Raw genomic sequence first — 13831 nt, 5'->3', positions numbered from 1 at the left:
ACGCATTTCATTGAGAAAGAAGGTTTTCATTTGAGTTGCGTTTGAGTAGAAGTAGAGTAGATGTAGGTAGGAGAGCCAAGGAGGTTCTTAAGTTCGAGTCAAATAAGAGACAAGTACAGCAAAAGTTGCTGAAAGAGATTGCAACCGAAGGTCCAATCAGTGGTCTGAGTAGATTTCATTAGTGGACAAGTGCTTTTGGAAGTACTCTGATAGAGAGAGCATGTAAGGTAACAGTTAAGTAGAGTTCAGTTGACATTACCAAATGTGGAGCTTTCTAGAGGGAGACGCCACACAAACCAAGTAAAAGGTGTGGAAATGGACCGCTGCAGAATTTTCTAAGAGAAGAAGAAACAGTTGCTGAGGAAGATACAGCTAAGAGGCAGTGGAGTAGAAACTAGAGTACGGTGGACTTTGAGTTGGAGCCATGGAGCTGCTGGAGGCGTTCTACCGCAGGAAGCTCCGGAAGAAGCAGAAGAAGGCCGAGCTGGGCCGGTCGGACGGGGCGCTCTGTCGCTCGCCATCGGAGGCCAGCGTCAACGGCCTGGCGACCGGCCTCATCTCCAGAGTCCTCAGATTCACCTCCAGGTAAAACATGTCACGAGGTTATGAATCAGAAGCACGGGAGACTTTTAGACCATCATGGGGTCCGGTTTTGGTTGGTTCTGGAATATTTGAGGTGACATTTTAGTCTTTCTTCCTTCAATGCAAATGTCATTGTTGAATGAAGTGAATTTGCTGATCGTTGCTGGAGTGATGGAGTCTCGCCGTAGTCCCATTTTCTCAAATAATGGATTGCGACCGCTGATAACACCATGAAGTACGCATCATTTGTAATTTGCCCTTTTGTTGCGTCTGATTGTAATTATCCATGTTGCAAAGTATAAAAGTGCTTGAGGCCGACGCGCCGGTGGTGAGAGAGACCGTACGGCCTGAGCCAGAAGCCTGCAGCCATGCAGACCTGGCTCAGACTCAAGCTTTTACATTTACATCATTTCATTGTGCCCAGATGGGTAAAATATGTACATAATTAAAAAGGAAAATATGAATTACTCTTATTATAAGATTTTGTAAAGATTTTTTTGTATTGATTAAGTATGTCTCCCTTTTATGGGAAACTCGCACATTTACACACAAGGCACAGCAGCAAACTTCTTACATTTTTGATTAAAAAAAACTAAAATCTTATGGAGCTTTCGTCATGTATCTCTCATGACCAGCCTGTCACTGCTTCCTGTCACGGCATCGCTGAGCATCACTCTTCACCAAAGCCCTTCAGTCAGCTCCCTGAAGACGCAGTAATAACTGTAACTGCAGGTGACTTTCAGCGCCGGTCTTGAATTGGACTGTTTTTGCAATTCGGCTCATTTGCATAGAAAGGGGACGATTTTGTGCCAAATGTCTACATATTACCAGATTTTTTTTAAATGCAAAAGCGGCGCTATCTTTTTGTGAATTTACCCCTAAAATAATGAAGGGCCTGTTGTACCTGTTCCTCTGGTTATTTTTTTAACTGTCCTCTTGACTTTATGCAGAGATATTTATTGATACATATCTTCTGAAAGGGTGACTGGTGAGGTATTTCAAACCAAATGTGTGAACTGTACCCTTTTGATATGACATTTACGACTCAGATTTAAGACTTTGACCCGACCTCAGTGACGTGTGAATGCAGGGACCTGCATGGACCTGCATTAGTGTGGTCCAGGTTTCAGGAAGAGACTTGGATCATCATACCATCATACCGTTCTGTACTCAAGCCAGTCCCCCGAGAGCTGATGGCCGAGGGCGAATATCTGGACGCGTGGAACGGCGGCGATAACGCGGCGAGGCATTCCAGTCACGGCCCGTCATTACCCAGGGATCCCGGGCTTTCATGTCTCTGTCTCCCACTTACTCAGATACAATCGTTTCCTGTTTATCCGTGTGGATAAATACAGAGCAGCTGCACATATGAAATATGACGAGGATGGGGGAAGATGATTGAAACGCCGCGCTACTGGACGTCTCTTATCACAACTGGTTCCATAACAAATTCAAACACTATGATGGTCATATAGATTATCAATGCAAACAAAAACACATCACTCCTTTCAGACCCTGACATTTTCTCACCATTTATTTATTTTAAAGTTCAAATGAACAAAACATTGCTGTTTCTTTTTTTCATTCTCTTTTTTCATTGCTGGAAAAGATCCTGGAAAAATCAGCTGGACAGACCCCCATGGAGGTCTTCATCTCTTTCCACCTGTGTTCCCGTAGTCGTAGGAACCCCACATGAGTTCTAATACTTTCTAAAAATCTATATTTTCCCAAGAAATATCACTTTTATACCATATTTTGATCATAACTATGAACATTCAGCATGATATGAGCAAGATTCCCCAAAAATGCCTCCTCGAGCGGTCCCCGAGTTGTTCAAACTGTTTCCTTTTTGGAAAGATCAGGACCTAAAGGACCTGCAAAAATCACAATAAAACAAAGCATTGGCATGTTAGGAAGGGTATTCAGTCAAAAAACTGTGTCGTTCGGTTAAAAAAAATGAATGGTAAAACATTGGCCGATTTGGGCATGCTGGGTACCGAAATGTTCATCAGCTTCTGCATGTGCTGTATGATGTTTTAGAAATGTGGGCGGACCAGGAAGGACTCAGGACTCAGAAATGTGCGCCGGAAAAAGCTCAGGGCGTTTTGCGACTTTACAAATAGGGGGTTTATAAGGATTCTGATTACTTTGTTAGACTCCCACGAGCCCGTAGGGTTACGGGGAGGTGTGTTTGATTGAAAGGAAAGTTAAACAACCATATGGTTGCGGAGGTAATTAAGGTGCCGTTTTTAAAAACCTTAAGGTTAAAACCCAACCAGGGGTAAAAGGGGTTGTGCTCAATGGGCCACCTGACAACTTTTAATGTGAAACATCTGTGCAGGAAGTGTTGAGTTTCTTTATTAATGGAAAACAACAGTTGAGTTGGCATCAGGTGGCAACCTCTGGGTCTGAAAAATGGAGTCAATGTGGAAGTTTCTTAAACCTGCATTCTCTCTCCTGACCACCAGGGGGTGACTCCTCTGGTTGTATAGAAGTCTATGCTTCATGTGTTAAAGCTGCATTCTCTCTCCTGACCACCAGGGGGAGACTCCTCTCCCCTTTGTGACACTATTCCACAATAAATATGAACATAGACAATAAGTATGACTCGAAGGAACGTGTTGAGGAGATATTCAGTATTTAGTTGAATGCAACACAGCAGTTTAATATTTAGTGTGGAAATGATCCGTTTTCTAGTTCCAGCTCTGTTGACTGTTCTACAGAACACATGCTTTCATCCTTGGTTTTTAGTTTTTGGGATTAAGTTGACGTAAAAAACACTAAATGCACTTATTAGGTTTCTTGCAGAAAGTTAGATGTGATTTTTCCTTTGTAAATAAACTCTGATAAAAGATAATCCACAGTATCTGAAACCTGATCCATCATTAATACTGTGTTGAATTTATCACCACACAGAAAGTTAATAAACAGATGAGTCAGCAACTGATGAGCTTCTTGCAGCTTTAAATATCCTCAATCATATGATCCATATTGTTTGACCTTTACGTTTAAGATGTAACTAGAAAGTCTTCTACATCTGGCAGCATTGATACTCATGTGCTCTCACTCCCAACTCGTCAATCCTGCAGCTCCAGAGGTCCTTCGAGTCTGATACTCATACACTCATCATGTATGTAGGAGGACGGATGGGTCAAACATAGGACTTTCACCCAGAAGACCTGGGTTTGTGTCTTTGTGAAACCACTTTTATTTTTCCCTCATTGTAACTAACATACGTAACTTAACTTATCTAACGAACGTAGTTATGTGAACCCAAACCACGATCTTTTGCTCAACCTGATCAAGTGGTTTTGTTTGAATTCACAACATTACCCATTAATAAGTGGAAGGCCATCGGACGCCCTGCACATGAAGTGCTGGTGCCAGAGGAGTACCCAGTGCTTTAAAGAGGGAGGCCAAGGGTCCTGACCCAGTACCCGAATGCAGCTCATCTAATGCTCACCAAATAACACTTTATTTCTATATTGTTCAATTCGTATGAAAACTGAAGTGTAAAAATTACAATATGCTCTTTCATGCAATCTAAGTGCTTGAGTATTTTTCGTGGGGGAACAATACCAGTACCAGGACCAGGACCAGGACCAGGACCAGCTGTTTCCACCTGATTCAAATCTTTATGCTAAGCTAACCACCTGCTAGTTCAGCTCCACACAGATATGAGTGGCATCAGTCTGTCAGGTCCAATCAATTGTCAAGTTTGACTTCCTCCCCAGATAAAGCATCTGGTTGCACGCTTTACTTGAGTTGGATGCAGAGCGTTGTCGCATTGAAAACACTGTAAAACACGTACGCTAACCCCGTCCGTGTGTTTCACCCCGCAGACGCAGCGAGGCGGCTTCCCGTCCTCACTCGTGGCATTCAACGAAGCTCGGTGAAGGTCAGCAGCCGTCGGAGCAGGGAGGGATGGACACGATGAGCAGCACCTGGCAGCACAGCTACCACGCCAGGTCAGTGAGCAAGAACAGCTCCGATAGGTATCTGTATCACTTCCCTCGTCTTGCTCTACCCCCGATGCAGTGGTGGCCGTCAGGGCCTGTTAGCCTTCTCTGCTGGCCTAAACAGAATCACAGTTATAGCTATTTTATAATTTAATTGTTTTTCACAAATACACTACATGCATTATAATAATGTTTCCCTATTAGCTTATTTTCTCATTGCACAGCTCCTGTCTTCCTCTGTTGCTCTGCCTTCAGCCTGCAGGCAGAGCAGTTTGAATCCAATCCAGAGTTTCATCCAATCAGATGTTTTCTCTCCTGTGTCTCTATGGGAGCAAAGCAGTTTAAGCCTTTTCAGATTAAAGAACACAGAGAGGACGCTGTGGTTCATTGTCATGGACTTCAACAAATCAGATCTTTAGTTTCACAAGCTGGACGTATTCTTCGACGTGCAGCGCCTGTGAAATGGCGTGGATGTATATGATTGGTCAGTGGCCTAGCGTGATCATTAACATGGTCATGAAGCTACTAGAAACGTCTGGCTTTCTACCTAGAACATATAAGCTACCTTGAAGCTCAGGCCTGAGAAAACAGACTTGTTTTGTTATAACTAAATGTGACTGGTTGTTGATTTGGACAACATGCATTGTTGTTGACCCGACGGGTTGGGCTGGTGAAGTCGGTCATCCAGGACGCACAACATGGTAATGAAACATCGCTCCACGGAGTGCCCGCGCCTTTTTTTCTTGTCAAAGTGCTTAAAATAGCTCCGCAGGTCGGTCCACACACCTCGTGTGACCTCCCTCCAAGCTCGTAATAGTGAGATCACGCTGTGTTTGCCCTGAGGCAGCAATAGATCCCCCCGAAGAGTCCAGACACTGCTGGTGCTGGCTGGAGGGTCTGCTGGAGTTGCTGGAGATGCAGATGATGGATCTGAGAAGGCGGATGGTGCTGGGGAGGCAGAGGGTCGCATGAGACACGCAGCAGGACGCCAGAAGTGGGGATAGAGCATATTTAAAGGAGACGGCAACGAGGAGGGCGTGACTCTGCGTTGTTGACGGGGTGCGCCCTGCTGACTGTTTGAAACAGAGGGTCGAGTCTATGACTCTTCTGACGGTGATCTTCGGTATAGAATGTGGGCTGCTGGTGAGGGACAGTACGAGTGAGAGGCCTACGAGCCTAGTGTGAGGAGATGGTCTTCCTGTCGGAGCTTCATGTGTTTACACAAAACAAATAATAATCATAATGAGTCATAATGAGGTGATTAGGTTTTTCAGCTGTAGAGACGGCACTGAAGACGCAAGTAGAAAATGCACGGCCCACCACTGCCTCGATATAGGAGTGACTTAAACCTGCATTCTCTCTCCTGACCACCAGGGGGTGACTCCTCTGGTTGTATAGAAGTCTATATAAATGATTCCCTCAGTAAACATTGTAAACATGAGTTTATGTCTCAATCTCTAGGTTCAAGTCTTCTTCAATACAGCATGATGTTCATTTCGTAGATTATGGTCATGTAGAGTCAAACAGACCATAAAGCAGGGGACGCTTTAGGGCGCGGCTGTGTGATTGACAGGTCGCAATCAGAGCCATATACGGCATCTCGACCATGGCGTCGCTCCTCCACAGTCCAAATATGGTCACTTCTGTTCACTGATTAAAAAAATACGTAAAATGCCAAATTCGTGGCTTCTTTGACTCACAGTCAGCAGCTATGTAGCCGGTGTGTTGCTAGCAGAGGGAAATAATGTGTACAACAAACTTGTCCTATTTTTTTTGACGATACAGTAACGGAGATTCACAGAAGGTCTTTCTAAATATAGTTTTGATCTTGCGATCATGGAAGACTGTTACAGGTGAAATGTGACTTTTCACCAATCTCAGCCGACCTCAAAGAAAACTGAGCAGGTCGACAGTTTGGTTCAGGAAGTGGAGCGATACTTATTAACATCATATGTCGACGTCTTGTGTCGCTCCAAAGGCTTGCACAGTACTTCCTGTGCGATGGTTTGACTCTCTGCTCACAATGTCAGTTAATAACGAGTCATTTACAGCCTGACTGAGGCACCTAACACTTCCGTGGACACTTGTAGTTGTAGATAAGGAGACAATAGCAATGTGGTCACAAACGTAATAACACAAGATAAGAAAAACAATGATTTATTTTATTATACTGCTCAGGATGCTGGGAACTAGTCTTCATCTGAACATAAAGACGTTTTCAGTCTTGGATTTGGGGTTTATGGTGTGCCGCTATCAGTCACTCAAAGGGTCAAAGTCCATGTTTTCAGAGAGACAAGCACCGGTTCCTGTGATCTCTGGCGACCAGGAACCAGACGAAGATCTCTTTCCGGACGAGGATCTCTCTCCTGACGAGGATCTCTTTCCGGACGAGGATCTCTCTCCTGACGAAGATCTCTTTCCTGACGAGGATCTCTCTCCTGACGAAGATCTCTTTCCTGACGAGGATCTCTCTCCTGACGAAGATCTCTTTCCTGACGAGGATCTCTCTCCTGACGAAGATCTCTTTCCTGACAAAGATCTCTCTCCCGACGAAGATCTCTCTCCTGATGAGTTGATGGACAGTAGTGGTTTGACATGATGACGTAACGACATGAACAGTGTTGATGACAAGACTTCGCCGCTGTCTCAGCCAATCAGGGTTACGGTACACAAACCAGCTCGTTTAAAACCTTCACCGGACTTTCCCGGTGTTTGCGTAACACTCCAACAATGTTTCGTGGGATTTGTTTAGTTGACGGCGGTCCAGAGACGATCAATGTGAGGAGCCGTTATAGGATGTGACCTTTGACTGTCTGTGTTTTGATGTGAAGTGTCAACATGTCAGTTTAACTCTGACCTCAGACGAAAGGCAATTTGGAATGTGGCCAAATTTGGGAAAATTAAGATATTTAAGATGATGAGGAACGTTTTTGGAAAAGGAGACAATTTTGGAAAGAGGTGACATTTTTAGAAAAAAAAATGTGTGTGTGTGTGTGTGTGTGTGTGTGTGTGTGTGTGTGTGTGTGTGTGTGTTGACTTCATGGAGAGTATTGTCTTGCAGAATCAGGAGTTTTATGACTCCTGTTAGCTCGGACCAATCAGAGCTCCTGCTGTCGACAGACTTGATTCTAATAAAAGTCTCCACATCACGCAATAACGTGTGTTCCCAGTAAAGTCTGCATCCCTGTTGCACAAACTGGTCAACGCACAATTGTTTCATTGTTGTGCTTGTTGTGTATTTTGCTGAAGCGGTGCTGTTGATCAGCAGGTTGATGTCATCAGAGGACGTTACATCACTGTTTCTTTTAAACAGCAGTGAAGGGCGAATAAAAGCCTCTGACGTGGCTGTGTGTGTGTGTGTGTGTGTGTGTGTGTGTGTGTGTGTGTGTGTGTGTGTGTGTAGAAGAGGCATTCCTAATGCCCTTCCCCCCTCGTCTCTGGGTCTCCCATGACGATCCCCCACTACACTGGTAATGTTGGGATCAGAATAAAAGGTTTGCTGCAACATCTCTGCAGCTCTGCCTTCAAAGTAAACAGGAGTTAAGAAACAGGAGACGGACAGTACAGACAACACTAAAGATAAACCAGAGAAGTTACCCACACAGAAGTGCAGACAGAGTCCCGGTTCCACAGTGGTAATTGCATTGTGTTCGGTTGGAGGAGTTGTTGGGTCAAACTGTGACGTAGACACACTCACACACACACACACACACACACACAGTTTACATTCCAGTTATGGAGTGAGGTAACAGCAGATTCAGCAGCAGAGCCCCAACTTTACAACCAACGGCCAGAAGAGATGAACCCTTCAGAGTGCAAACCTATTTTTTTGGAAGAGAAATACTATACTGACACAACAATGATCAGACTTTTCATTCATTGTCATCTGCATAGATTAAGATATGACTATCTAGCAAAACATTGTACACACAGAATGTCAGCAAACAGGCATTAAATGAGTCCCAACCCAATGTGTTGTCAGTCTGTGCTTCTGTACTCAGACGCTATAAAGCAGCAGAATGTTCGAATAAAGTGATGAAGCCGATGAGAAAACCGCCTTCAATTCAGAAATCTTCCCATCTTAAAAGAAGTTCCTCATTGTCTCAAACGTCTTCATTTTCTGGATTGGCTGTGAGAGGAGTGTCCCATTACACTCTCTGTGGCTATTTATTACTAAACAATACCAGACAGTCCCATCAGCCTCAATGTTAGCGTGCTAACACGCTAAACTGAGAAGTACTACCTGCTAAACATCAGCATGTTAGCATTACTACTCTGAGCGTGTTAGCATGCTGATGTTAGCTCTTAGTAATCTTAAGTCTGTGTGTTGGTTTGGCCACATTTCCATGGCAGCATGTCTGAGTCTCCAGATAAAGACTTCCTTCCCTGTCTCCATCTCAGTGCCTCTACCACCGACCTGTCCGGCGGGTTTGAGTCTGGCGGCAGCTACCTGAGGAAGAGTCCGGACCAGTACAGCTCTAGGGGCAGCATGGAGAGCCTGGACCCCCTTCAGTCCTCCCAGCTTCACTCCGGAGCTCAGCACCACCACCCACTGGGCCACCACAGCGGACCCCACCCGGCCTACTCCTCCTGCCACCAGCTGTCCTCTGCCAGGTCCATAAAACAAACACCTCAGCTGCAGTCTAGCTTAGCACAAACCTAGCTTCTCTTCATCATAAGAGAAACAACTCCAAAGGCGTCTGATTTACGAAGTTGTATCTTGCTTATTGATCAGCTTCATGAATAGAACTGTAAAAAGGACACATTGTGGTTTTGGCAGCAGTTATCGTTGAAGCTAGGGCTGTGCGGTATACCATATGGTATGAATTTTTCATATATGTCATACCGGTGCATAGCCGTAACAACTGTTGTTGCTCTTCGGCAGGCAGCGAAATGTAATGTTCACCGCTGAGGGCGCAGCGGTCAGAGCTACTTACCTGTCATGGTTCAAACTTTAGTCATGGTTATAGGTTTAGTCATTTTTATAACAACAATTAATAACCCACAACTAACGCTCTTTAACAGGTAAAACATCACGACACAACAGTTTGTGACACATAAACAATTTTTAACACTAATAATTGTACATTTATAAAATTACACCGCCGAACTGCATGCTGGGTAAAGCCACTATCACAACAAGAAGAAACTGTCTGTTTTTTTTTTCACCTATTCCCCTGGGTCCTAAGTCCCTCCATGTTTAGCTTCCTAACACCCTCTATGTACCTGTACATGTTCCTTTTTGGCGTCAATGAATGAATGTGTTTACTCTGAAAAAAAATACCGTGAAACCGCCAGAATCTTACAAAATACCGTGATATGAATTTTTGGCCATACTGCCCAGCCCTAGTTGAAGCTATTTGTTTCAAAAGACAAGTCCTCATGGTAGGGGGTCCGTTTCTAGCTCTGTGCGAGATGTACTGTTCGACAGCATTTTCCATTTTCACCAACCCACAAGAAAGTAGAGAGCAGCATTGGAGCTCTATTTAGTACGATGCATGATGATTTAAGGAACGAAATGCATCCACGGCTCTACTCAACTCCACTTGGTTTTCCAACTTTTACCCACTCGGTCAAGGTTCTATTGAGCTCAGACGATACTAGAAGGTGGAGTTAAAACACTGCAGACCACTGATTGTTCAGACAAATTGTTCACTCGCGCGATGAGGGGCCTCCATGAATGTTTAAAGACAACTGCAAAAACACTCCAATTTGAAATAACCAAGCTACCGTCAATTGAGACTGCACTTTTTTTTAACAAGCCAGATTTTAACAAATGGCAGCCCACAAAACTACACAGTACACTATGCATTATAATTGACCAAGCTGGTTGTGTTGGTTGTCGCAAGGTATTGAAGATGATATCACGATAGTTTCACGCAGTGTTGCTATGGCAATCAGCTGAGAATCCCGCCTAAACTGCGGAGGTACTATCTGCTGTGGAAAGAAATAGTGTAAAGGCCCTGGTACCAAGGGTGAAGCCAATCAAACCATGCAGTGGAAATGTGACATATGTGTTGTCCTAGTTAGCTTGGCTAGCCATTTGATAGGGTGTGTCTGTAAATATCTCAATGCCATAATATCAGATGAACTCTCTTGTCATGCTCCAGGTCCTCCAACAGCATCGACCACCTCCACAGCAAACGGGACTCGGCCTACTCCTCGTTCTCCACTAGCTCCAGTATCCCGGAGTACCTCGCCTCCAACCCTTCCTTCAGCCCGGAGCGCTCCTATTCGCTGGAGACCGTCCCTCAGAGAGAAGGAGAACGTGGAGACGTCCGGACGGTTTACGGCTCCCAACAGGGCCCATCTCAAGGCCACGAGCTGAGCTCCGCCTCCACCTCCACCACTTTGCTGCGCAACAGCGATTCCAGAGGCGGGGGAGGGGCAAGGCCAGGGCCGAGCCGAGACCCGCAAGGTGATGGTTCTGCTTTAGGAATGGCTTTCGGCTTTTGTAACGCTAACGTGATGACATCGTTGTTTTTTATTTTGTACTATTGGTTCCAGGTTCCGTGGGCGGGGTCTGTTACCGGGACGGCAGCAGTGGCAGCAGCAGCAGTGGCAGCAGCAGCAGCGGTGCCGCGCCGGCATCGAACAGACACAGTGTGGGGCCGATCTGGGGCCCGGCAGCCAGCCGCAGTTCCTACGAGAGCCTGAAAGGGGCGCCAGCGCCACCGAGGCGCAGCGACAGCTACGCAGCCATCAAGCACCACGAGAGACCCAACTCCTGGTCCAGCCTGGAGCACGGCCGCTCGCTACGGTGAGGAGCGTCGGTCAGGGTGAATCTGGATTCTCGTCCAGAAATAGACCCTGATGCCACAATTTGAATGATGATGAGGATTTCATTCCATCAAAGTGTATTTTACCTTCCTTTAAACCTAAATACAAGCCAACATGAAAAAGGGCTTCTCGGTATGAACTACTTCACGTACCGTATTTATTAATTAATTATCGGATTCTTCTCTTGTTTATGATGAGGTGTATGGCAGGTGTTGTTCTTAAAAGCCAAGAATTTAGCAGTTTTTATATATTTCTAATGCAATACATTACCCTCTGACATACAATGCGGTTTAGTATGCTATGATAAAATATAATACAGCACAATACGCTCCACTACAATACAATATGCTTAATGTTATGCTACGGTACAGTGAAAATACACTAAGATACAGATGTGTCAAGTAACGAAGTACAAATACTTCGTTACCTTACTTAAGTAGAAATGTTGGGTATCTATACTTTACTGGAGTATTTATTTTTCAGACGACTTTTTACTTCTACTCCTTACATTTTCACGCAAATATCTGTACTTTCTACTCCCTACATTTTAAAAATAGCCTCGTTACTATTTCATTTTGGTTTGTTTTCGTTCAAAAACAAACACACACAAAAAACCTCTCCGCCCCGTTGCCCACAGATACGTGCGCGCACACAGGTGAGCACTGAACACACACCAGCGGACAGAGAGCGTCGAAAAATATGTCGCGTGAAAAGTAGACCGCTATATCTGCGTTTTAAACGCTCCCAGGGTGAAGATGCAACAGCAGCTCTCTGAACACAGAGCAGCTCTCTGAACCCAGAGCGGCTCTCTGAACCCAGAGCGGCTCTCTGAACCCAGAGCGGCTCTCTGAACCTGGAGCAGCTCTCTGAACCTGGAGCAGCTCTCTGAACCCAGAGCAGCTCTCTGAACCCGGAGCAGCTCTCTGAACCCAGAGCAGCTCTCTGAACCCGGAACAGCTCTCTGAACACAGAGGAGCTCTCTGAACACAGAGCAGCTCTCCTGCTCCAGGTGAAAGAGCCAAAGTGCTCGTGTCTTCTACCAACAATGAGCTGCTGGCTTCACATATTACACAAGTATAAAGTACGCGGATATAAGACTAAGTCATTAATACATACATGGACAAATGCCTGTACTTTCGGGTAAATGGTTACGCATGCGCGATTTGACGCTGTCTTTTCCTGCTGTTGCGTTTCTCAAAATAAAAAAACAGATCTAAGCTCAATATTGAGCATGAATTGAGAGAGGCCGTATCAAATCTACAACCCCGTTTATAACATATGTGTCGAGGAAAGCAGCTCACTGCTCCACTAATACTGATACAACCTGATGGCTCACATATCTGCACTCATTCTGTTTTGTTTGGCAAAAAAAATTAAAAGCTTATTGTTTTCCACAATGAGCTATTTAGTATTAACTAAATATGAGTAATCTTTTGCACAGATAGAACTTACACAAAACATTGTCTGATGGGGCAATCTGATTTACTTGAAAGTGATTGCAATTGTCTTTATTCTGTTAAAAAAACAAAACACAGATGAGTCACACAACTATGTTATTTACAGAAAAAGTTTGAGAACCACAGCTTTAAGTGTTTGTGTCGGAGTCGCCGCCTATTTTGCACTATTACAATACTTATAGGCAACTAGTTATCATGTCTTCCGCTCCATGAAACGCATGTTAATGCTCAGTACACATGTGGTACTTTAATGTATTTGCATTGTAATAAAATGTGATCATTTTAAATGGGCATACAGTATATGCAGCTGAAACGGGTAGCCTAGTGCATCCCACATTTTTCAACATGACATTTTAAAACATTATAGTCATTATGGCCTTTATAAAAATGATTGTTTTGGGGGAGGTGGGGTAGTGCACTATAGGCCCCTGAGACGTGGCTTAAGAGTTTGTCCTTAATGGAAAAAAAAATCCCCTTACATTACTTTTACTTTTATACTTTTAAGTAGTTTTTAAACCAGTACTTTTATACTTTTACTTAAGTAAAAAGCTTGAGTTGATACTTCAACTTTTACAGAACTATTTTTAAACCCTAGTATCTATACTTCTACTTGAGTAATGAATGTGAATACTTTTGACACCTCTGCTAAGATATGATACAATATGCCACAATAGGCTGATGATACGATATATTGCGCCACAAGATGATGCAGTACACTACAGTGCGCTGCTATGAAACAACACATTGTGCTATGTTACACTATAGTCTATTAGGATACAACACAGCATTGCACAGTAAGGTCCAATATGATATGAATGAGTTTGAATTGTTCTTTAAATGTACAAATCAAATGTTATTTAATCGAATGTTCTTGTGACTCAGGTCTCTGCAGAAAGGTTCCTGGCATCACTCCAGTGGCCCCGTGGCCTCAAGTGCAGGTACAGTACATTTCCATGATTCCTCCCATTTTAAGGATTCAAGTATAACATTTTATTCTGCTCTACCAATTAAAGTTGTAAAGGGAGGTTCCTAAAAAACCCTACGTTGATCAAT

At 44.2% G+C, this 13831-nt stretch overlaps 1 protein-coding gene across 1 annotated transcript in view; it reads left to right on the top strand.

The window, feature by feature from the left end:
- Positions 1-13831, top strand: part of shroom3 (shroom family member 3) — a gene marked incomplete at its 5' end in the record, with an annotated part of 71235 nt that overhangs the window by 36221 nt on the left and 21183 nt on the right. The window contains 5 exons of the mRNA XM_079234862.1: positions 4425-4550; positions 8943-9155; positions 10652-10959; positions 11049-11301; positions 13661-13716. Coding sequence (XP_079090988.1) covers positions 4425-4550; positions 8943-9155; positions 10652-10959; positions 11049-11301; positions 13661-13716 — 956 coding nt within the window. The remainder of the gene's footprint in view (positions 1-4424; positions 4551-8942; positions 9156-10651; positions 10960-11048; positions 11302-13660; positions 13717-13831) is intronic.

Source organism: Taurulus bubalis (genome assembly GCF_910589615.1).
Source record: "Taurulus bubalis genome assembly, chromosome: 19".
In the NCBI taxonomy this organism is placed as follows: Eukaryota; Metazoa; Chordata; class Actinopteri; order Perciformes; family Cottidae; genus Taurulus; species Taurulus bubalis.
The sequence above is the reverse complement of the archived record's forward strand: the minus strand, read 5'-3'. Positions and strand labels throughout refer to the sequence as shown.